The sequence below is a fragment of the Manacus candei genome, unplaced genomic scaffold, assembly GCF_025592945.1.
Source record: "Manacus candei isolate 608988 ecotype Guabito, Panama unplaced genomic scaffold, ASM2559294v1 h1tg000014l, whole genome shotgun sequence".
Lineage (NCBI taxonomy): Eukaryota > Metazoa > Chordata > Aves > Passeriformes > Pipridae > Manacus > Manacus candei.
The window spans coordinates 34589552-34614964 of NW_026138062.1; the positions used below are offsets into that span (position 1 = coordinate 34589552).

Here is a 25413-nt window from a genome sequence, read left to right on the forward strand (position 1 = left end):
AAAGGATTTTAAAACTCCCATAAAATAGCCCCTTATTAGTTCTTTGCTTTTTTCAGCAAAGAACTTGTTGGGAACACACGGATGACCAGCCACAGCCCCAACACCCACTGCTTGACAAAAGCTGGCAGTGTCGGCCCTAGAGGGGCAGTGGGAGGGTAAGCACAACACCAAAAAAAGGACAGACAGGAAGAGTGTGCCTACAAAGAAATGAACTGCATTATTATTCCTAATTTTTTTTCTTTTGTTTAAGTAGTAGTAGCATTTTTTAATTTCTTTCTTTTTTCTTTTCTGTATTAATTAGCTTTCACCTAATAGTTCTTTGATTAGACTGAGAATGGTGTGCTCCCTTTTTCTTTTCCCTCAGAACCAAACTCTTTGCATAACATTAATAATTGTAGCAGAGAATGCATCTTTTGGAAATTTGGGCTTAACAATCTCTCCAAGGTCCCAGACGGTATCTGGCACAGTCAGAAATACCATAAAGATATCCTGTCTCCCAGTCTGGCACATTAGCTACAGGACCATTCTTCCTGCCTTTGCTTTATTTATTACATTGAAATAATTATTATGTATACTGAGCTCTTTGAAAGTACATTGCTATAAATACTAGAAAAGTCATCACATTGTAATTTGAAAAATACCAACTCCTTTTGTTTTTGGTACATCATTCAAAACATGGATCCATTATGACAGACCCCAGGGAATAATACTGCCCTGACTCATGGTCCAATAATACACAATTTAGTGCACATCAGCGCTACGACAAAGACAGGCATTGCATAACACAATGACAAGGGTGAGTCCTGCACAGCAGAACAATCAGTTTCTTTTCTCAAAGCTCAGGGCTCACCTGCAGCTTGTCAGTTGTTACTGATGAACGTGAGCTTTCAGAAACATAACCAACATGAGTTCACCTCTGGACTGTACACTTAGTTTTCCTGCGGGCCCCACTCTTAAGCCTGCTGAGCAGGATCCAGGTCCTTTCTCAGGTACCAAGATTATCCTGCACACTTGGTTTCCTTAGACACTTTTGCAGTCCACCTTCTCCCCTCAGCTTCCCGTTAGACTGCAGTGTACGATTATACAATTTGTGACTTGAGACAGACATTGCAGGCAGGCCCTCTGAGACTTTCAGTCTATGCAGGGGCAAAGATGTGATTTCTTTCTTCCATGCCATTACGCTTTACAGAAATGCCTGCTCATTAATGTTCAGGGAGCTTCCTTCCACAGGGACACATCTCAGGCTTGTGGAGGTAAGTGTGGGTTGGGTAATTAAATCTCTTCAAAGTGCTCAAGTAGTTAAGTTTACAAGTGAGTAGCCTGTGTAAATGCAAGGCAGATGATGTGCTATGTGGAGCACTCTTTGAGAACACTGAGTGTGCAGAGGTGAAAGCAAGTGTAGTACAGGTGAAGGAATGAGTGCACTTAGCTGCTACGGGCTCACAGGTTGACAGAGTTGACAGCTTACAGTTTGACAATACTTTTAGCGTCCTGTTAACACAGTTCACCTCACAGCTAATTTCTGATTTAAAAAGTAAACATGAAACCAGGAGTTGCCATTCTTTTTTGGTTCTTTTTTTGGAGCACTTTCTTTGACTTTGATCTGGCAGCTCAAACTCAAAGTGAACTTCACTTTATTTTTGTCTACTACCTAAGAATATATGTGAACTGATATTCTGTTATCCAGGCAATTCCTACTGGGGCGAAGACACTGACTGCAACAGAAAATAATTTGTGGAGAGGAGAAAGAGTAAGCTGATGGAGAAAATGATGTTCATGACAATAGTCAGCTCCATGTCATGGACTTAAAATGGGAAAGGCATGCAGGAACACCAGCATTCAGCATTGCCCTTACTGGATGATTTCATTCACACAAGCTCTTGCACCAGCCTTCTCCCAGAGTGATAAAATCCACAAGTGATAGTTTCTCATAGGCAAGAAATGTCTGTCTGCAGCAGTCCAGTCCCAAAGCAAACATCTTCAGGTGGGCTATGATGCACTCAGAGCCATTAGTGTAAAATGCCAAATTTCTAGACTACTTTGTATTTATGAAGCACAAAGTGATTTGACAACCAAAATTCTATTTGCAACATTTAGTGAAGTTGTAGCTGGAAAGTATCAGTTTCCTTATTATCTGTGAGGACATCAAAGTACAGCGAGATTCAGCGGTTTAGCATTATTTATGACCTTTGAAATACCACCCACATTCTCTATTGTGTATGCTAGCCAACTCTGTATGGTAGAGTGGTTTAGACACAGATTCAGGGCCGTTTTTCACAGACCTTCAAGGTACTGAGGACCATTTCTTATACAGTAGGTCTTCTCAAAATTCAGTATATCCTCATCTCATCGGAGCTTCTGCCTCATTTAAACTATGCTACCTTGAAGCTCACTTGGTAGAGAAGGTAACCCATTAAGACGTGGCAATCACTGCTAGCTATGCCTGGTTAAGACCGACGAATGTAAAGACTGAGAGGCAACTTTTTAGTTATTTTTTTTCCCTATTCACTTACATTTCCTCTTTGCCTGTCCTTGGCAGGTAAATTCTCATGGTTGCAAATGTTTTGCACAGAAAGCTGATGCGCTGTAAGAGTTAAGTGCTGTATTGATTAATATTTCCTCTATTTCTTTTTTTATCTTTGATTTACCAGACATTTTGAGGAGGAACGATATCTTTTGTAATGAGGCTGGCGGCATGCCACAGTGATGAAAGATGCCCTTGTAACTGGAACAAAGAATCCCGGCTAAGGACCCTGATCCCAGCGGGGGCTTCGCTGGGATTCTTTATGCTCCTAAAATGTCCAGTAAAATCCTAGTTCCCGACAGACACCTCAAAAGAACCCACAAACCCCAGGTCCTGACTTTATCGTGCCGTCTGCAATGGCTCACACTCGGCGCACAGAGGCTCCCCGGGAGGGCACCCCCAGCCCGGCGGGGAGCGGGGCCCGGCCCGGGCTCAGCGCCTCGCCCGCCCCCGCAGCCCGGGCGCGGCGGTGCCGGCGGCCGCAGCGCGGCGTCTGCGTGCGGGGGGGCCCATGGCCAGCCCGCCCCGGCCGGCCACACCATGCCGAACAGGGCCGGCCTGGACACCGCGCTGAAGATGTCCCTGCGGCGGAAGTCCTCCAAGATCCACTCCTCGGCCGGTAAGGAAAGAGCGAGGCGAGGCGGGCGGGAGCGGCGCGGGGAGGAGGCGCGGCGGCGGAGGAAGGCAGGCGCGCCGAGGGAAGGCAGGCAGCCGGCGCCTCCATGGCGCGGCCGCCCGGCCCCGCCGCCGCCCCCTCGCCGGGGCCTTTGGGAATCCCGCAGTGCCGCCCCCGCCCTCGGAGTCTCCGGTCGGGATGGAGGTGCTCGCAGGCCGGCGCTGCCCGCCCGCCGCCCCCGCCACAAGGGCACCGCGCACCCGGCCCCCGCCTCCAGGCTCCGGCCCGGCACTGCACCCCGCGGGGCCTGCCTAGCCACTGCACCACCTTCCGTCGGCCCGTCCGTCCGTCCATCTGTCCATCCATCCATCCATCCATCCCATCGGGACCCCCTAGGGCCCTCCCGGCATCCACACTCCACGCGGGAACAGCCCGGAGGGGGCAATGTGGCTCCCTTCTTTCTCTTGGTTTTTGACAGGGAAATCTCTGTGTGGGCATCTGCTCAGAGGACAGTATGGCTGGTGGAGGGGAGGCAGGGGTGCCCCACACCCCACCTGGCTGGTCAGGGTCCTCTGTCCTGTGTTCTGGAGTGGGAAGAGCATCAGGCACTGCAGTGAGCCTGCAGAGAGGTAAATGATAAGGTTTCTTAAGAGGTTCATGTAGGAAAATGTTCTTCAACTAGCTCATAAGAAAATACCAGAAATGGAATACTTGGAAGGTAGAATTCTGGTCCCAAAGGACTTGGACTTACTTCTGTAGGACTAAGGTGCATTCAGAATTTAGTTGTGGTATGTTGTACTTAGGGATAGATGAAGCATTGGTGACATTGTCAGTGACTTACAGACACCACTTCCTGTGCAAAATATTTAGGTGCTTCGTACGATCTCTGCGGTGAGTAAGGGTGCAGTATAATGCTGCTTTAGCACTTTTTGTTTCAATAAGGAATGTGCTTTTGAAGCACATTTCCTGATCAGCTCTACTTTGGGTGAAATCTCAGAGCACCTTGGAGAGCATTTGCTGGATGGCTTTTGGATGGCACTGTACTTGAAGATGTCCTCCAGCCACTTGTGGCTGTTCAGCTCATGGAACCAGGCTAACTTGAAGGAGAAACCACCTTTCCTTTGGCTCCTCTGCACAGCCTGGTCACTCCAGTAATATTTCCCTGTTTGGCCGCACTCCTTGGTAATAAGGACAGAACTTCAAGGACTTCTGCATAGCTGCTGAAGTGGGATGCTAAGCAAAGAGGTGTGTAATGACAGCTCATGGGAAATGGTAAGGTTTCAGAGTAGGATTTAGCACATTACCAGCTTTACTTATCTTCAACCTAAGCCATTCAGATGAAACAGTTGCAGTTAAGCAGATTCCACTTTCCAGTGTTTGGGGTTGTGTCGACTTCTGCAGTCCAATCTGAAACCCTATCCTCTTACAGGGAGGCTCCTTTTCCGGAGCTGGAGTTTGGCAGATCTGTTTGTGACCTAAAATTTGGAATCCAAACCGAGGTTCCCTTCGGATATTGGATGCTTGGCACTTGGAGAGTGTTTAGCTTGAATGTGGGATACATAAGGAATTTAAGGTTTAACTTCTGTAAATCACAGACTCAGACTCACAGAATGGATCAGGTTGGAAGGGACCATAGCTGGTTATCTGGTCCAACCTCCCTGCTCAAGCAGGGCCATCCTAGAGCACATGGCACAGGATTGTGTCCAGATGGTTCCTAAATATCTTCAGTGAGGGAGACTCCACAATCTCTCTGAGCAATTTGTTCCAGAGCTTGGTCACCTGCAATCCACCATTGTACTTGTGGGTCTAGGTGGTTAAGTTGTGCCTCAGTTATGCTCTGTGTGCTTGAGGCACCCAAATCTTCTAGCTGGGACTTATCTATACACAGCTTCTGACTTTTACATGTTCTCTTCATTTCACATAAGTACAATCCGAATTAGATCATATTTTGAAGAAAGATGGGGTTGCTGTTTAGCATTATGATCACTGCTTCCTAGCTATTGAACAATATATTTCCTATCTAGAGTATTTTTAAGGATGACAAGAGTAATATTTAGTGTAGGTATATATAATGCCTAAAAAATTACATAATAGAGGTTTGTGTGACTTACTACATAGAATTATTAAAGGATATGATTGTAGTTGGTTTAGGACACTGAGCAAACTGATGGCTTAGAACAACAGAGCCAATCTCTCTGCCACTCAGAGAGAAAGTCCTGCCTTCCCCATTCCTGTGTATTCCCATTGCCTTGCTTGTGTCAACATTAGACATTAGACATTAGATGGTTACATGGTCACCTGGATCAGTGCTGATGTGGCTCACTATCAGCCTGTAGAGTCTGAATGCCAGCAGGGAACAGAAAGGCAGGAACTCTGTTTGCTACAGCATGCTGTGTCTTGGTGTGCAGACCTGCTGTCTGTGTGGGCCAAAAAGGTTCAAGTGAGGGGCTTTGGGCTGTGTGAACCCAACTGTAAAAGCATACATTTGGAGACTGAGACACTGAAAAGCAGTACAGATGTGGTTGTGTGGTGGCATTGCAAAGACCCTTCCGAGCTAAATGGTGTGGAGGGGGAACTGGTCACTCTTTTGTGATCCCTAGTTAGGATCAGGTAACACTATCTCTATCCACCAGGATTTTCTTGGCACCTATGTATCAGAATGTTCTACCTTCTTTCCTTTTTAGAACAGAAGATCTTCCCTGCTTTAGAGACTTGTAGTTTGTTTGCTAGTTCTGTTTACTTTTGAGGGAGTTTTGGTAATCTTAAAGTATTAGGTTTTAGTTTGGGTCACTGAGATTTATTTTCATACTATGTAAAGTATTTTAGTAGCTTATAGGCATTCTTCTTTAGTCAAGAAGAACACTACCTCTGTGTCTAATGATATCTTTTCATCTCAGATTTTCTACACTCTTACAGTATAAAATGTAATTGGTATATTTGGTAAAGTTTTAAACTTAACACTGGTATGAAGCACTTTCCAGAAAAGCAGATGATGTGGAAAGGAGAATTTAGAGATGGAAAGTCACCTCCTGCCACTCAAATGATCAGTCCTGTTCTTTTTTATGCATTTGCTCATTAATCGATTTTTTTTTCTTTGTACAGGTAAACCTTTTTATTGCTGTAATGTTGTACCAGCTGAGCTAAATTGATTAGATTTAAATTATTCTCAAAGAAGTCTCCAACTCCTTACTGTTGGAACCACAGACATCAAAGACTAACTTTTTCTTCTCCTTCCTGCCTCCTTAAAATCACTAAAAATAAGCAACTGTCAATAAGGCATTGGATGAATATACAATGGCATTTTTATTTTAGGGAAAAAAATCGAATTCCAACTTTATAATGGATTAAAGGTACAAATGATCTTGGTGTTATTTACTGTGGTCTTTTTCAACTGCTCAATGATACACATCAGCAAGAAGAAATATTTTCAGTGTAAAGGCAGCAACAGAATCTTCTCTCAGTTTATGAGGATCTGAAATATAAACATCATTACATGCTATGAGACAATGCTCCTTTTGTATGTTTGCCATCTACATTTCCTGTGAAATACTTGCTTATGGTTTATGCTGTCATTTTGGTCTTAAGAACAGTGACTATCTCTTAGAATCACTTCTTTCTAAAGAATCCATCTCTTTCTTTTGTTGGAAGAATGTCTATGAAAGAACTTCTTTGGGCTATTTTTGTGCTGTGATATTATTACCATGGTTGCTACTGTTGGGAAGTGTCATACAGAGCAGTTATAACATCACACAGGCCATGTATTTTGCTCAAAGCTTCTATCTTTGAGAAAAAAATGGTTAAGCATTGGAACAGGCTCCTCAGAGAAGTGGTAGAGTCACCATCCCTGGAAGTGTTCAAAAAACAAGTAGACGTGGCACTTTGTGGTATGGTTTAGTGGGCATGGTGGTATTCGGTCAAAGGTTGGACTTGATGATCTTAGAGATCTTTTCCAACCTTAATGATTCTATGATTATTTGATTCTATCTGTAGCCATTTACAGCCGTTACAGGTTAGACATAATTCCTATAGATATATGTAAAATGCACAGGAGCTATAGGTGAAATAGTTAATCAACTTTGCATTAATTACGTCCGGCTGTTGATGCTTCAAATAAGGTGCAATTTGGTATTGTGGAGGACAGGTTCAGATGGTGTAAGAAACACAGTGAAGGCTAGAAGCTTTCACCTTGAAGCTCATTCGAGTCATGTCTACTCACGGGATATCTACATCCGATTTTGCAGGAGCATGAGCAGTTGTCCTGACTGCATTTTTAAACAAGCATACCCTATGGAGGGGGTCAGCAAAGTGCTGAGCTAAAAAATTCCTAAAATACTAACATTTAAATTTCTTAACTAAGAACAAAAGCCCTATTCTGCGTGAGAAATGTACCTGGCAGGAGTAGTGACAGTAAACCTGTAAACAGAGGGGTGTACTTCCTCAGCAAATGCTTTAACTGCCCGTGAACATTATCAAGAGTTATCGAAACATTTAGCAAGACAATTGCAACCATAGCATTGGCACACAGAAATTCTACCCTGAGAATGTGATGAGAAACTTTTCCAGGTGAAGACTAAACTTCTACTTATTTCATGTCAGAAGTTACTACTAAATAGACTACTTTAGTACATGTTTGTTTATGCACACTTGAACTGCATGGTGGTAATTTTGTGTAAGTGTGACGGAGCTCCTGTTTCTTTTCATCCATGTTTAATTGGCATGTAACATATTATAATGTGCAGCTCACTCAAGCACATCAAAGGCCCAGTCCTATTTACATAAACACCAGTGACAATTACGCCTTTTGACAAAGAGCTCACAATAAACCCCATGTTTTAAGTTACTACGTTTCTATAGTAGCACAAAGGGGAGTCTTCTCAATCAGTGTGAGATCTTGCTCAGCTGTAAAGTGAGGTGGTGACAGTGACAGGGCTAACTGGAGGCCAACTTGACTTTCTTCTGTCTTGGGTAATTCACTTAAAGCTTGTTGGCTGTGATGAGAGTCAGTTTGCATTAGGATAGGAGGGAATTTAAAATACCTCTGCTTACGACACTGAATTAGAAAAAGATGATGTGTACACAGTTACTGTGGAGCAACTTCGTAAATAGACAAGGTCCTGAGCAGTGTGGCAAAAGAAACATTTTTTTTGCCTTATTGTGATGGGGGAGGTGAAATCATGAATAAATCCATTAAAGATCAAACCACTCAGATGATGAGGAATACAGTTATTCAGAAGTTAGTTGGGAAGATAAGAGATTTAACTAAGATTAAATTGAGTTCTTAAGATTAAATTAAATGAATGTATTTAATAAAAATAAAAAAATCCACTCCACTGTATAGTCACTATATTAACTGTCTTATGTTATACTATTTGACTATTCATAAATCCATTGCAGACAGACATATGTACTCTCTATATGTACTGTCTATATATAGGAACTATTTTATTTCTTCTCTGCTCCACTCTCTCTCTACAGGACTTTTGTTTCAGATTTTAGCTCCCTAGCAGTATCTGCTTTTAGTGTACCTCCCTGTGCTGATTAAGTCACTGTTTTCATTTTCTGGGTAGACCTAAAAGCACTGCCCTGCTAGTGTGATTTGGCAGGAATGCTGTTGTAATTCCATGTAGGATGAAAATATCTAACAGTAAAATGATTGCAAGGAAAACTGCTTGTCTGTTCAGGGTCCTAGAATATCGTCAAGATGATAAAATTGCTGGGTATACTTCCTGAATGAAACTTACTGGGTATAGAAAGAATTGTCATTTGGTATATTGCATTTTCATTGCCATAAGGTTTGGATACAATCTTGATCTCTGCCAAATCTGTTGGTGTATTTTTACGTGGAAATCTATCGCTTCAGAAATGATGTTACTCTCAAGCATTCCTTTTTTTTTTTTTTTTTTTTTAAATAATTAACCCTTCTTCCCTCCTCAAGAAGTTCCAAGCTGATAGCTCCCATTGACTCTACATGGCATTTTGGATGATCATCTGAAAATTGATGTCAGCATCTCAAACTGATCACTCCTTAATTAGTTAGTAATGCACAAAGCATTTTTATTGTAGTGAAGCCCTGCTATAAACAACCATGTTATCCATTTCTGCTCTTCTAGAAAGTTGTCAAGTGATACTCTGTAGACTTGCTACATGGTGGTACTCTGAGCTGGTTCATTTCCCTTTGACCATTCTTCTTTGAGCTGTCAAGTATACCCTTCAAATAATCTTTGAGTCTCAGAGAGCCGATTTGCTACTTGTGAAGCAATATTCTAAGCACCCATGTTAGCTTTAGTACTATGGCGGATAAGTGTTTCATATTTATTTTCTTGTACCATGTTGCATTGTGGCAGATTTTAATTAGTCTGTAATAGCACAAATACCAGAATATCTGTTACAGACAGTGTCTGTAGAGCCTGATTGCCAGCATGTTCTTTTAAGGGATAGTTAATCACAAAGTCAGTCTTGTACATATAGCTGGAAGAGCAGAACAATATATTAGACTTTGAAAAGGCAGATGAATATCTCTGCAGCAACAGCTTTCTGCTTCTGGGACAGCCCTTACGTGTAGCAGGCCTTTTTATTGACACAAATATTTTCCTTTCAGTCTCTTATCTTTTCTAGCTCAGCCTTTTGGAGCACTTGCGGGTAGGTAAGACATGACATCTGAGAGCTTTAGATAACTCTAAAGCTTAAAGGTAAACTCAAAGGTTAACTAAGGAAAAATCACCGACATGGTTGATGATTGAGGAAAAAAAAGGTTAAATTTTATAAAATTTGATTTTTTTTGTGCAAAATAAAAAAAAAAAAGAATTATCAATATTGAAAATGTCTTATTTGAAGTTATTCCAGTATTTCTTAGGAAAGCTCTCAGATTTTTGATTAGCATTATTGCCACCTTTTCATAACGAATCCTACCTACTAGAAAAGTTCCTGGGCAGTTTCTTTCCAGCCCCAAGAATGGATAGATGCCTGCCTCTTTGAAAGTTCCAGGGTCTCAGACCACTGGTTGAGACCCATGTCTTACCATGGCGATAATTCTTGATTCTGGACATTTTTTAATATACGATTACTGGAAGCTAGAATGGAGCAAGCATACCTGAAAACAGAAGATGCAGAGTTTTGTATTTCAAGCCAAGGCACAATAAGGCAAACTTGACATGATACAGATTTTAATGAGTGACCCAGTCAAACTACCTACTTGCACTTGTCAGAGAAGCGACAGAATCCATAGTTACAATGCCACATACATCCATTTATGTGACATTCAGAGCAGGTTTCCCTTAGAAGAAACCCCAGCTAGAGGTGTAGTTATCCTTGTGGTGAGCACTAAACCTAAATTAAAAAGAACATGAAGTGTCAGTACATCAGTCTCAATACTCTCCATGTTGTGATGAAGAATCATGAAACATACTGTGGATTTTTCACTACATTTCCACGGCTACTCAGCCTTACATAGAATATTTTTGTTATTTCTAGTTCTAATTAGCCATTTGGAAATTTTTGCATTGGGGCATCAGTGCAAAGGGCAGATAAATGAGAACTTGTCTTCCATTGGACTAAAATGGTAAGAGCCATGGTTGTGTCAGACTCATCATTCATAAGAGATCCAACAAAGTGTGTCGGATTGTTTAACCAAGGGTTTGGTCTGATGAACCTACCTTCTTTTAGAGTGTTGTAAATCAGGCTTAACACAACTGAATTTAATGTATACATTCTATAAAGCAGAGAAGGCAGCCTTATATCTTATTTAACACTGACTGCAAGCTCTTGATTTTTAATTCCTAATCTCTTGAATGCAGATAACCAAACATATTTATTTGATTTCATCAAATAAGCAGGTAGTCAGGAAGAGTGAAAACAGAAGTGTTTATCTCCTTACAATAACATCACCCTGATGAATTTGCTACTCTGAACAGGAGGGCTCATGTGTCATCTCCTGTTGACCCAGCACTGTTCTGCCTATTCGTACAAAACACAGTAAAAGCAATCTAAGATCCCGTGCCTGTGAGATCTAGGAACATTCACTGCAATGCTTATACAAAGGATATATGAAACAAATACCCCAGACTTTTCTGTGCCTTTAAGTACTCTAAGCAAATGTCACCTTAACTTAATAGATGCAGTTTATTTGTAAATGGGAGACAAAAGATACTGAAAGAGTATTTACAAAGTCAACCTCAGCCATCATAACTCTGAAACAGATACGGAGGCTACATCTGCATTTGTCATATCAGTTACACATCTGGGAATCAGGATTTAACTTGGAAACTTTAATCTGAAATCCAGTTGACATTTACTCAACATTTCTGCATCACTGGAAAGGCTCACCATAGTTACTGCTTCAGTGGTCCTGTGGCTACTGAACTGAAATACACTGACATCCATCCCCGTGCCTTGTTTTCTAGAGGGACAGAAAGACAGGGGAATTAAAGTATGCAGGGATTCCCTAGACTGGTGAGGGGACTACTCCTGCTTTACAGATTAACAGTCAGATCTTTTTCCTAGAGTTTCACTAATACAAGTGTACATCTGGAAGCCAACTTTGTGCCATTTATCTGCTTGGTCATAGGAGGTAAAAGGAGCTTTCATGAGAGCTTAGCAGACAGAAGGGAGGAGAGAGTGCTAGCCTTTTCCTTCCAAACCCTTCCCTCAGCCAAACTAATCCTAATCCTGCACTACCTGGAGATTGAGGACTATTCACTAAAATCTTGACCTTTACTGAAGTTTTCCCACAATCTTCAGTAAGCAAAAAGGTTTATACCCCCTGGTTTTGATTGAAGTGATCTTATCTACAAATCTGAAATTTACTTATCTGGTCTTTAAAAAGTTTTTAAACCCTACAGGTCTTCATTAGGGTAAAAAAAGGGGGTGATCAGTCTTCAGAAAGAGAAAGGAGTGGCTGAAAAGATCCAAAATATTTACCTATAGAAACAGGTCGTACTAAATATTGGTCCCCATCTTTCTTGTAGGCACCCTTCAAATACTGAAAGGCTGGAAAAACATGTCCCCAGGCTGAACCTTCTCCAGGCTGAACAATCCCAATTCTCTCAGCCTTTCCTCATAGGAAAGGTGTGTTCCACCTCTCTGATCATCTTGGTGGCCCTCCTCTGGACTTGCTATAGCAGGTCAATGTCCTTCCTGTGCTGGGGACCCCACAGCTGGATGCAGCACTCAAGGTGGGGTTTCACCAGAGCAGAGCAGAAGGGCAGAATCACCTCCCTCAATCTGCTGTCCACACTGCTTTTGATGCAGCCCAGGACACAATTGTCTTTCTGGGCTGTGAGTGCACCTTGCTGGGTCATATCCAGCTTCTCGTCCTCCAGCACTCCCAAGTCCTTCTCCTCAGGGCTGTTCTCAGTCTGTTCATCCCCCGGCCTGTATTGGTACCGGGCATTGCCCTGACCCAGCTGCAGCACCTTGGGCTTGGCTTTGTTGAACCTCATGAGGTTCCCATGGGCCCACTTCTCAAGCTTGTCCATGTCCCTCTGGATGACATCCTGTCCTTTAGGCATGTCAGCCACACTACAAAGCTTGAGAGAGATATAAACTCTGAGAGTGTTCTGCTTCCTGGACTATGTTTTCTGACATCCTGAATTCCAGGTTTCTTTTTTTGATTCTGGAACATGGACAGCCTTTGGATACAGCTGGCAACCAAACCACAAGGGAGTTCTATGCATTACCTACTCAAGAGGTAGGATGGCACGTGTCTTCCAGCATTGCTAATGCCAGTTTATCAAGAGCTTCCTTCTGTGAGATGTATGCTGTCGCTAAAATTGCCCAACAATATAGATGTAGCTTTCCCTAGTGCATTCCAGGTAGCCCTTCTGTCATGGGTTTCTGTTAGTTGGGACTGTGAACACAGCATTTTCCATACACACTATTGCCCCATTACCATTCCCTCTTTTCTGACTGAGTGTCTCATAGGAGGTGTGCAAAATCCAAGATCCTAGAGTAGGCCAAAGAAGGTCTCTTTAGTTGTAGGATCTCCATTGAAAACAGCTGACGTGGAAGTCTTACTTTGGCTCACAGACATTTAAATTGTTGTCTATTTCCATCACTGACTCCATACTCTATGCTATTGTAGCAAGGGATCATGGGAGTTGTAGTGCTATCTCCCTTAGGTGTGCTTAGCCATGTTGGCTATGGTAGTTCAAGTTAGATGGAAAGGACCGTGTCTGGCATGGCATGGGAGACAGAGCAGTAAGTGTTCCCAGCCTGGACTGCAGAGAGACCTTAACAGTCCTAAACTTTTACCATCAAGAAAGACTGGGCTCTGAATAAGAAGATTCTGCAGTCCTCAGCAGTGGGTGGTTTTGTTGAAGTTTTGGCCAGCTAGCTGATTACCTAAACCATTTTATTTGAGGGCTTTCTGCCAAAGCCCAAAAGAGAGAAAAATGGGAATAAAATAGCTGCAATAATAAATCTGATACGATTTTGCTGAGACAGTGCAATTTTGTGTCATTGCTAAATAGCATAGGATTTAAATAATTTAGTACTCCTTTTGGTCCTTTTTGCTTCATTAGGCAGCCAAAGTCCCAGAGTGTGTGTACTTGCCGCTCCTGCTAGGATTGCTGTTGTTTACAGAGACATTAAACTCTTTTATCAGTGTCATCTTCTATGTAGACAAATCCCAACAACCAAAGGCAAGAGTTAATCTTATACCTTCTTCCTGCCAGAAATTCTCCCCCCTTTTTTTTTAATTAAAGTCCCTTGTAAGACACCCAGCACTTCACACACAAACATCTTGCTGAATTTCTGCATCACTGTTACAGGCTGCAAATCAAATCAGAACAGTTTTGCCCACTGATGAGATGGTAGGATTTATATTTCTATGTCCCAGTTCATGCCTAATCAGGGCAGATGGTACTATTGGAGCATATACTGTCATTAATTTTGGACTCAGCAACTGTAAACAACCATATATTTTATTTCCATCAGAATTAGTACACAAACTAGCATTCAGTAATAGATATCCTAAGGAGAAGCCTTAGGATAAACAAAATTTACTGAGGTAGAGAAGGACAACAGTGATGTGGTAGCTTCTGTCTTTGTGGGGAGCTAAAGCTGTCTCACTTCAGCTCCAAGTATTTTGTGATCAGTGTTTCCAGAGAAAGGGAATAACTTTAGTTATCTACTTCATAGGGCATATGAAGATTACAGGCAGCTACGCAGTATTTATATGGTGCAGGAAAACAGAAGGAGGTATACAAATATATTTCTTTAGTCAAGTAAGTTTACAGCCACTAGAGTTACATTTTTTTCATAGTTGCCATCTGGCTTTGGTGGTGTCAGACCTCATGAAACTAAGTCCACATGGATATTCTGGGAAAAACCAAACAGAACATGACCTCTTATTTAATCCAGTATTTCTTATAAAGGTTTATTGTTACAAGGGAATTTTATAAGCCATATTTCTGTAGGTTTTTGGCATTAATTTTTATTGTTTAAATGGTTTATTAACAGTGATTTTACACTAATATAAATAATTCTAATAAGGAAATTGATATATTATTTTTTAAAGACTAAAATTTAAGAAGAGTGATTAACAACCTGAAGAAGGGGGAAGGGAAGTCCTACATTAAGAAGATTGGCAGTGCTTCAACTGGAAGACTATGCTGTGACTGAGGCTATAGCCAAAAATAGAATTGGATTAACAGAAGAAAAGCAAGTAGCTAAAACTAAGGTCAAAGCAGAAATAGATGCTTTAGAATTATCTCATACACCGAAAGATAGGAAGAGATATTTGAGGAGTTTTCCTATTATATGCACCTGTAAAAAGGAAAATCAGTTTACAATAAGAGAAACTGTGAAAGATCACTCAAATAGTAAGTCAATTAAGAAGAATTAAGCTTTAAAATGTGAGGAAAAAATTACAATAACTTTTTCTGGTTGTTTATACAGGATTTAAGATGCATACTATCAAAAATAAATTTAAAAATAAGCTGTAAAAGATAGTTGTAGTAATACCAGCACTTAAAAAAGAAACAGTAAAAATAAGTTGTCTAAAAACTCTCATTCAGGTGGGGTAACATAGTGACCAGTCAAACTGAATAGGTTGTGCTGAACTCCTCACCAGAAAGCAGTCTTAACTAGCTAATAACAAGTTCTACCTGATGGCAATTATTACAGCTCTGTTTACACTAATGAGCTCCAGATCCATAATTTGTGGGTGAGACAAGATAATGCACTGATAAGAAGACTTTAAAAGAGGAGAAAGGTAGTAGAAGGTCATGTCTATAGAGATTCTGGTAGGATAAGTTATAACCTATAAGAGACTTGTCCTTTCTTGTAGCTTTGAATTTCAGTCAGGTGAGTTTTTTTGAAAGGAAGAAAGGTTGCACTTGTTAAATAAATTTATTTTTAATGCCTTCAACTCTAATGCTTTGAGGTCGATAGTGACTATCCTTATGTCTTCTTCAATTTTCTATGTGGAAAAGCTGAAAGCCTGTTTTCCTGATAGGTAGGTTTATACATCAGTAATGTAAGGGTCTAGTAGCAAGCAAAACTCATGTCTGCTTTTTATTGTAATGGTTTTGTTCTTTTATCTGTGATTAGATATTGCTTGGTAAAAGTGTAGCTAAAACTTAAATTTGGACAGCAGACAATTATACATCTATATCAGAATAATTCCTTCCTCTAATCATGTGTTCCTGTTGTCATATGCACTTAAACTGTGTGCTGTGAGCACCTACAGTGGTGGCTCTCAAAAGCTGCATGGTAGGAGTTATGTTAAAAATGAAATGTATCCTTAATGTATGAGGCTTCAAATTTATTAGGGTATAAGGCTTATCAGTGATGAGGAACTGTTGTTTTAACAATGAGCTCAGTATTAAGATAGTGACTGGGTGGAAGGGATTTCTCTCCATTGAGACGTTCTACTATTCACAGCAAAATAGAACAGCTGTGGGGGAATACTGTGGTAGTAATATTTCTAACAACCTCTAAACATGATATAACAAACTAATGCTTACCATTTGGGGGCTTCTGCTCCTATATGTCTAAATATCTTCTGTAATAGTCTGAAGAGAAATCAGGCTTTTAGGCTTTCATGAAAAATAGCTGTATGAAACTTGTCCCCAGTAGTTATTTCAGAGAACTGAGTGTTGCTTTGATGTTTTATTTAAAAAAAAAAAACAACAAAAAAAAGTGAAACATACTGGGGATGGAAGTGACTACTTCCCTTTCACAAGGTGTCTCCACTTTCATGAAGACACTTGACCAACCTGTATATAATCCAGGAGTGGCTATAGGTCAGGATTATCTGAAACTCTCTCCTGAAGAGTTTAGCACCAGTTTTGTGTCTTCAGCCATTCCTTACCCTGAATATAAGGAGAGAGAAGAGTGACTGACATCTAGCTGATAAGACTTTCTTAGTCTTATTAGACACCAGTGCTTGCTGTACCTGGATGGATGCACTGTCATTAGAAATTGAGTCAGCCAGCTGTTGATATTCAGCTTTCAGCAGTGGTTGGCTGGTTTCGTTTTTTTTTTTTCTTCCTTTCCTCCCTAGGGCTACTTTTTAATGAAAAACTCCTCCAGTACTAGCATATGAGTCATAAGCATAATTTCCTCTAAATTCACAGCAGCCTATGCAATACTAGATAATTAAATATTGAAAAGGTCTGTGATTCTTGTCTTTGCTCATTCTAGAAGCAATTGCAATAAAACTCTCCCTATTGCAGGCAGGTACTGGAGTGTCTCAAAAGTGACAGATGGATACAGTACAAATGTACTTAAACCTCAGAAATGATGCAATAGGTCAAGATGAATCCTAATCTGATGAAAAACAATCATTTAATGTTTCAACAATGAAAAGCCCTGTGTGAACCGTAGCAGGAGACGTATATGGTCACAGCCCCAGCTGGTCCAGTCAGCATAACTCTGCCTAAATCAAATTCATTGTCAACAGTCTGCAGCAGTTCAGGGGCTGATATATAGGATTCCCAGAAAAATCTGTGGAAACACCATAATATATCTCTTAGAGGTCAAGCCACTAAGACTGTTAGCTCTCTTTTGGTGAGGGGGGTGGAGGGAAGAGGAAAGAATATTTTTAAAACTCATACAGTACAGATGCTCTTGACAAGGTAGCTGTTCCAGGAAGAACAACCAGCATAAGAAGGCTTATTATGTTGGGATTTTTAAAATAAAAATGCTTTATTGGGGAAAATGTCTCCAGCTATGCTATAGTTCAGGACTTCAGCATAACAGTAGCAGGTGGCTGCAGCATTGAAATAACTGGCAATTATATTTTTGATATAATATGCTTCAAAGGGAAAAGGAAGAATCCACATGAATTTCTAGCTCAATAAGCTTTACTCTCATCCTTGATCTGGTCTTCTGACTGAGGCTGCAGAGCAGAGATAAGACTGGCTGATACTGCAAACCTGTAAGCTTCTCTTATCTGTGACTAGTGCTCTCTTCCTTCAGGGAACAGGCAGAGGAGTGTGATGGCAGCTTTTCTCTTGTCCTTGGTTAAATATAGAACTGCTGTTGAGTTTTCTCTTTTGGAAGTCTGTTTATACATCCATTAAACTGAAAATAAACTTGTCCTACACCAAAGATATTCATTAAGTTCACAAGTCTGTTTTGAGCTTTGTGCAGATGAATGTCTTTGTTAAGCTGCCCTAATCATAACTATTCTGTGTTCTGGTTTTGGTAGTCCTTGGTGGTACAGATCAGTTGTAATCAACATGAGAGGTTCTGCACTAGATTCTACACCTGGTGCTCAAGGCTCAGAGTACAGGAACTATTATTTTGGGTCCAAATGTAAGAAACCTGAAGTGCAGACACCCATTCCTCCACTCCCTTGCTGTAACTCTTCTGTTGGGGAGGTGGTGGTTTCAGTCTAGCATTCCAAGTCCTCTGGAAACTGCCATGTGGTGAGGAGGGCTGCTAATTCTTGCACCAGCATATTTACTCTCGTTTGAAGGTGCCTTAAAAGGAAGAAAATGTCTGTTAGAGACAGAAAATGCATCTTAGGAATGTGCTACCTCTCTGCATATGTCCTTTGTTGTGATCGTGATATAGGACTGTGGAATCCCTCTGCCATGTATCTGTTATTCCTAGAGCTCTGAAAATAGTTAGCTTGAGGTTTATTGTCTTCCTGCTGGTAACAGTCAACTCTGTTGTCCACTCTGCACTGGGGATGGTATTTCTTGTTTCTCTCACTGAAGGAGTGTGATGGGTCTGTGTGGGTTTTGCTCATAGCTCTGGGCTTCAGTGCAGTCTTCTACATGGATGTGAAGTGTGCCCTTCACCATGTGGGATTGCTGAACAGTTCTTGTTCTGAAGGTGGAGGACTAAAATAGTCTGTCTGATTAACAAGACAGTATTAACTTTCTTCTTGCATTATGTCAGACTTCAATGTAATTAGTAGGTATTACATTAGAAAAAACACCAAGAATTAAATAAGAACACGATAGACTAATTTTATTAGTTACTGCACTAGGCAGTTACAAAAGATACTGTTTTGTGCAAGGCATTTGGATGCTGCTTGACACAGCTGAAAGTATACTGCAATTAGAGAGAATGAATTGGTTGCCAATTTCCTCTCTTGAATGCTTCCATTAACAGTCCCACTAACAGTTGTAGTGAACCTTTAATGAATACAATAAGCCACATAATCCACATAAGCCTGTGTGGCTTGGTACATGGTATGTTCTGTAATGGTACCATATAGTCATGTTTTCTATCTGATTTGCTAAGTACTTTATAAACAGTGTGGTATGACTTCTATTAAAAAAAAAAGTTGCCTCAGTGAGAATAAATTATAACTTCATTTTCTCTTCATTATTTGTTTCATATCTACTTGGTTCTTTGTTAAGCATATTTGGAGAAAGCCAGAAGTAACAGAGTAGTAAGGATATAGTTGATTGGTTATGTGCTGTTCTTAGTTTAACATTCAATCCTTAGAATTTGTAGTGTGATGCTGGATTACCCTTTTGGGTAGGCTCATTTTGGTGGCTTGTGCAAACAGTGGAAGTGCTCTGTGATGCAGACAGTATCTGCTTTGTGCCAATTCAAAGGCATGTCTGAGTATCTAAGGCAGTAGTTGGATGCTTATGTCTGTACCAAATAGTAGGGCCTTCATCTAACAGAGCCAGGATGAGGTAAATTTAGGCCTTGCTTCTGCAGCAGCCTTGTCACTCCTTCCTCCAAGTGATCCTTCCCTGTTGTCTTCTGCATTACGTGTAACATCGCTATAAAGTAGAGAGAAGTGGTTTGAAGAAATGCTGGGAGGAAAGACTGGCTGTATCCATCAGTCAGTCCTTGATGATCAGACTTAGTAGTCTTTCTTCCCTCTTGCAGAGGAAGGGATATATGGATTTGAAACCCTGGGATTCAAGGGAGTTTGCTTTAACCTTAGTTTCCTACTCTGTAGTCAGGTGTCTCCTTGTAAAGGCAATATCAGCTGTCTTGTGTGGCATATAGGTGTGCTCAGGGTATGCTCACATGGTCATGTACTTAAATATATTCCTGAAGGCTTGTGTTCTGCTAACATCCTCTGGAGTATGGACTCAGGGGTTCGGGGATGTTATGTTTCTGTTTTGGACAAATGTGGATGTAAAAGGTGAGAGACATCTGGGGAATTTGGTAAAGGTGAGTTGAGAGTTGCCCTCAAACGTGCTGAGTGGGAGCCCCACTGTTTCAAAGATGGCTCCACCTGCAGGATCATTCTCTTCCAATGCCATAGCACAGGTCAGCATTCAGGATGTTGAAGCTGTCAGCAGCACTAGTGAGGAAATGGGGTTTGGTAAGACATGGCTGGCTTGCTGCTGGTTGAACCCTTTCCAGTGGCAGAAGTTGGCAGTGGTTAGATGAAGACATGGTGTTGGATTTGCTGTGCTTTTGCAGTGGGATCCATCACAAAATGTAGAGGGACTATCACTGGATTGGTTGGCAATAGAGCTGTCTTCTGCTGTGTTTTGTTCTTAATTGTTAAAACTTGCCCCAATACTGTTATCAGCTCATATCTGGTCAGGGAAAAATATTCATCCTGGTGTCTGTATAACAGATGAGATGCACTGAAGAAACAGTGCTTTACTAATGTGTGCTTTCTTTCTACTGAACTCTTCCACAATACCTGTACACATGCGTACAGACATGAGAACAAACATGACCTCCTGAATAAATTGTTTTCCCAGTGCTCTTACAATTTAATAAAGCAGTGGGCTTGTCTTACTGCTAATCTGACTGCTGTAGGCTGAAGGCAGGTTAGCAACTCTACTGATCATGCCTGTTGCTTTTAGCTACAAGACCCTCACCTTACCCCATTAAGGGTAGGAGCAATTGTGTCCATATATCTCATAGCTGCTGCACAGTGCTGCCTAGTGAACAAATGCCTGGTCTAAACTGGCTTTGACAAATCCAATGAATTATCTGCAGCCTAGTTCATTAACCAAGTCTGAACAGTGACTACTGTGCTATTAGTATAGTGGTGTATTTTGCATGCTGCCTTTGCTCTTCCTCTCCTGCCGCCTCTTCATCAGCACTGAAGTTATGAGGGTACCTGCTAATGCCCTGGATGTCTAGAGCAGGGGTACTGTGTAAATAATTCATAGGGCTTACAGGTTTCAGGCAAGTCTAGTTAGAGTGGGTGGTGGAAACTGAAGTTGAATGCTGATAGAAGATGCACATCTTCATCTGATGCAACTTTGGATTTTGTTAGAGCTATTCTAGATCTCACTGTGGTAGCTGAAGCCAGCTTTCCCCAAGACTCACCAGATTGCTTATCTTAGTTGCCAGAACAGATCTACCTCTACGGTATAACCTGTCTGCCTGCTATGGATTCCTTTGTGGGTTTTTGGTTTTGTTTTGTTTGCTTGTTTTGTTTTTTGTTTTTGTTTTGTTTTTGTTTTTTTTGTTTTGTTTTTTTGTTTTGTTTTTTGTTTTGTTTTGGTTTGTTTTTGGTTTGTTTTTGGTTTGTTTTTGGTTTGTTTTTGGTTTGTTTTTGGTTTGGTTTTGGTTTGGTTTTGGTTTGGTTTTGGTTTGGTTTTGGTTTGGTTTTGGTTTGGTTTTGGTTTGGTTTTGGTTTGGTTTTGGTTTGGTTTTGGTTTGGTTTTGGTTTGTTTGTTTTAAACCCAATGTGTTTTGCTATGTAATGAGGATTGCTCATAAGGGAGTTGCTATGGATCCATTAATCATTAGAACAACTTTCATGAGAAGAGTGTTGGGGCTGCATTAAATCTGTCTTGAGAACCTATAGGGAAGAGGCTGTGCTTGGTCTCTGTGCTTGTAACTAGAGTGTATCATCTTTGAATCTTTAACTTCTCAGTTAGACTTTGGCCAAAGGCCAGAAATTAGGCCATAGGGCTTTGTTAGGCAAGAATTGGTAAGTGATGCAGTTTGCTTTTGGATTAGTGGATGTGTGGCCTTTTCTTTTATGAGATGTTTTTGTATGTGTTTCAACTGGTAAATGAGTTCTTGTCTGGCCTGTTAGAAGGCAGCAGTCTCAGGCATAGGTCAAGTGCTACTGCCACAGGATATGAGGAATGCATTTCTTTGCTTTATCCTGTGACCCAAGATCTTGTTAAATGTTTTTATTTTCCTTATTACAGAGATCTAGCATTCTTGCCTCTAGAAAGAAAAAAATAGCGAAATCAACTCTATAGCACTTTTAATGCAGACTTAATGTAAGTGCAAATAAATGCAAGAAGCTGTAGTGGCTTCAGGCTACTTACAGCAAATAGAATTATCTTCACATAATGAATATTTGTCTTTTGTTGGTGTTTACCCAAAATGATATTAAGAGTAAAAGGATGGAACAAAAATGCCTGTTCTCTTTATTGATAGTATTACATTGTTTGCAAGTATTTAATCTTCTTTATTGACATCAATATTTTGGTTTTTTAAAGTAGAAAGCCATTTAATGTGGAAGCAAGTGCATTGATAAGTGACACAAAGGCATTGCTAACTGGATTGCAAGGATTATCTATTAATAGTCGTGCTATTTTAGTTTGTTTTGGTGGTCCAAGTTAGTAGAACACAAGCTAGGTGGAAGGGTATTAGTTCACAAAATTGAAAATAGTTCACTATGATTATTTAGTATTATCTTTAGATAACAGATGTATGAGACATTATTCCTATTTATTTAAAGGAATGGTTTTCATGTTAATTGGAAAGGAGATCCAGTGACAGTGAGTGAGAAGTTGGTTGTCCTGCTAGTAAAATCTAAGAACTAATCTGTTCCTGCTGCAAGGTTTTTTCCCCTAGTAGTGTTTGTTAATCAGCGTTTGAAGAACTGTTCTCTGGTAGTCTTGAATGTCTTTGTGAAAGTCATAGATTACTTTGACTGACAAAGCTGTATTCCTAATATACATGGCAGGGGTGGTCTTGCTGTACAAGTACAGAAGTGGCTTCAGAGGTGCAATTAGCTCCCAAGTTTTGTCATATCATATGTTGGCAACGTTGCAGAAGGCATGTTTACAGTAGGATTCTGCGTCTCCTACGTTTGAATACTGGGAGGTGCCTCTTTTTCTAGCCACTAGCATGGGAATATGAGTGACTGTTATCCTCTTTCATGTTTTCTATAATGATAAAATTTATGGTTTGTGCTTTAATTTTGACTGTGATTGCTTGATAAACAATAGTTTCCGGAAAGAAAAGCACTTTGTAAACATCAAGGGCACTGGCTAAAGGTAGTACCAAGCTAATCTAGGAAGAAATGTAGCTTTATTGAAAACTTGTTCTCTCTTCCTTTGCATGTTGGTGTCTTAGAAAATGCGTTTTTTTAAGATGATAACTGCACTTGAGTGTGTGTAGATGGGACAGTGTTTAGAGCTGTCCCATAAGAAGTCTCTAAGCATGCATGCTTATGTAGTGAGTAGTAAGCAAGCAGCACAAATTCGGTGGTAGGTGTACATCATTCTTATCCTTAGAGCTTGCCTAGTTTTATGGTGCACTTTTGTAAATAGTAATGAAAAATCATACTTCAGCAAGATGCTTTTCTTTCAGACAAGCTGTGGGGGCTTCAGGCCACAATACTCTCTCTGTTGTGGGATTTGGTGTACTTCTTGAGATTAAGGCTTGAAGTCATTCTTGAAATGAATTAATGTTTTAGTACCTTGCTGGATTTCTTACAAGAGAAGTCAACAACTTGGAAGACTAAGTTATTCAAACTACAAAACTTCTCCAAGCTGCAGTAAATTATTTTTCTTTAAATTTGAAACTTATTGGTTGCTGTAAGACTGATCTGAAACAAAAGACTGCTAGCGGATGGGACAAAATACCTTTACTGCTAGTCAAAGGATGCCTCACAAAACAGAAGGTAGCATAACCTGGCTGTTTTTTCAGGCTCTCATTTTGCTCTGGAAAAAACACTTGGGATTTCCTTTCTTCCCTTTGCCTTTTGAAAAGGAAGTATTTGAAGTAATTTTTTTCAGAGAGGGGAATATAGGAAGGTATCCTTTAGAGGATTAATAGATTGTGATGAAGCTCAGATTTACTGATTTTAATATTTATTTAAATAAATAGAATAGATATGTAAAAAGCTGAGTCCTCTGTAGATCTTATGGCAGGATGGACTTTGATGCACAATAATGAAATCAAAATTGTTATAGTTTTTGCCATTAAAATTCCATCAGCGTGAATTAGCTGACTCATCACTAATGTCATCAAGATTAAGTGACCTTAATCTTACTCAAACAACATTATAGCCCAGAGTAAGAGGCTGGAAATTGATTTTTTTTTTCTTGTTTGTACTGCATGTGTTTGTATACATGTGTTTACTATTTCCTGATATACGGCATGCTATCAATAGCTTGGAGATGATCTGATAAAAACTGAAAATTCTCTTAGTAAATTATTTGAGGTTACATTCTCAAATACTAAATTATTCGAGGTCTCCCTAGCTGCTGAGCTGCTCTAAGAATTAATTCCCTTCCCAGTCTATGGTAGGGAACCTGAATCTTTGATTATACAAGCTAGGGAAATATATTTAAAAGAGAACCTACAGCTACTGTTTCATTATTAACAAATGCCTGTTAGAAGAATAGTTTTCATGACCCTGCAGGCAGTTCTATGCACATCTGTTAATGTTTGCCATCACGAAAGAGTAAAACTGGTGCTCAATTCAAGTTTTACTTCAGGACTCTCTGAAAAGATGCTTTATATAAATCTTAAAAGCATGAATACTGGAGGAGGGCAAAGAGCAGGTTTCTGAACTTAAACAACATCCAACTATGAACAATAAACAGAAATTGGTTATGCCTTAACTCTTGGCTGGAAAATACTCTTAAATGCAAGTGATAGTAGCAGTTACTACCCTGCTTGCTACCTGCATTTGTAAAGTTGATTTCCTTACTAGGAAAACAGAGCTTGAACTAGTGGGGTTTGATACAACAGTACAATTATCTTAAATCATTTGAACACACTGTGTGAGAAACTGATGCTATTTTTTAATATTCAGCCATTCTGAATATTCAGCAGCCTCAGACAGAAGGGAGTAGATGCTACCCCCACCAATCTGTTTGGAGTTGACATGCTAAAGCTTTTTAACATCTTAGAATGAAATAGCAGTTAAACTAGTATTGGGTGGGATGATGAGGTGTAATGAGTGGAGAACTTGTCAGTTTATCCCAACAAAAATCCCATGAATTTTCGTGATACCAAATCCATTTTGAAATTATTCAAATGTGGGCTTTCTAACTTAATATTTAAACAAAATGTCCTATTTCTGCTGTAAGGTACTAAGAATCCAAATAGTTATATAACAAATATAATTTATGTCTAAATATAACTGTAAAGAAGTACATTCCAGACTTGAGAAATCATTAGCTGCTACAAGACTTGAGTAATTGCTAATTAGTGTGGTTTGTGGCCAGTACTCATGGAGTCACTAGAGTAGGAACAAATGCACTTAAGCCAGTTGTGGTGTTTGGTTTCTGGCTTTTAGTCCTTCTTATTGGCTTGCCAGAAACTTGTCCGATGTATTGACTGGCTTTCCATTTTGAAGTATAAAGAATGAAGAGATATTTGCTTTATTGCAAGTTATTAATTGGGCGAAATTTGTTTTTTTAACAACTTGCAGGATTCTGAGCTCTGCTTGTGGCTGTGGGCATTGTGCTGGTTTCCAGTGCTGTGCTGCATTTCTCTTTGCCCGTCCCATCGACTGTGCTTAGGGAAGGTGCCTTGCTGGCCACCACCGGTAGATACACAGTCAAGTAGTCACTTTGTGTGGAATGAAGGTGCTACAGCTGTTCAGCACATAGTGAAGTGGTCATGTATTTGAGGGTGTGGGCAGAGGAGTGGCTGGAAATCTGAAGTCTACGTGTTAAGCAGC

At 40.3% G+C, this 25413-nt stretch overlaps 1 protein-coding gene across 2 annotated transcripts in view; it reads left to right on the forward strand.

Annotated features, from left to right (window-relative positions):
• Positions 1-2928: 2928 nt before the first annotated feature.
• Positions 2929-25413, forward strand: part of ATP8A2 (ATPase phospholipid transporting 8A2) — a 330711-nt gene continuing 308226 nt past the window's right edge. Inside the window, exon 1 of one of the 2 annotated variants that reach the window (XM_051780106.1) lies at positions 2929-3143. In XM_051780106.1, the coding sequence (XP_051636066.1) occupies positions 3065-3143 (79 nt within the window). In that variant the 5' untranslated portion in view covers positions 2929-3064. The remainder of the gene's footprint in view (positions 3144-25413) is intronic. The other variant, XM_051780107.1, reaches the window with a different exon arrangement.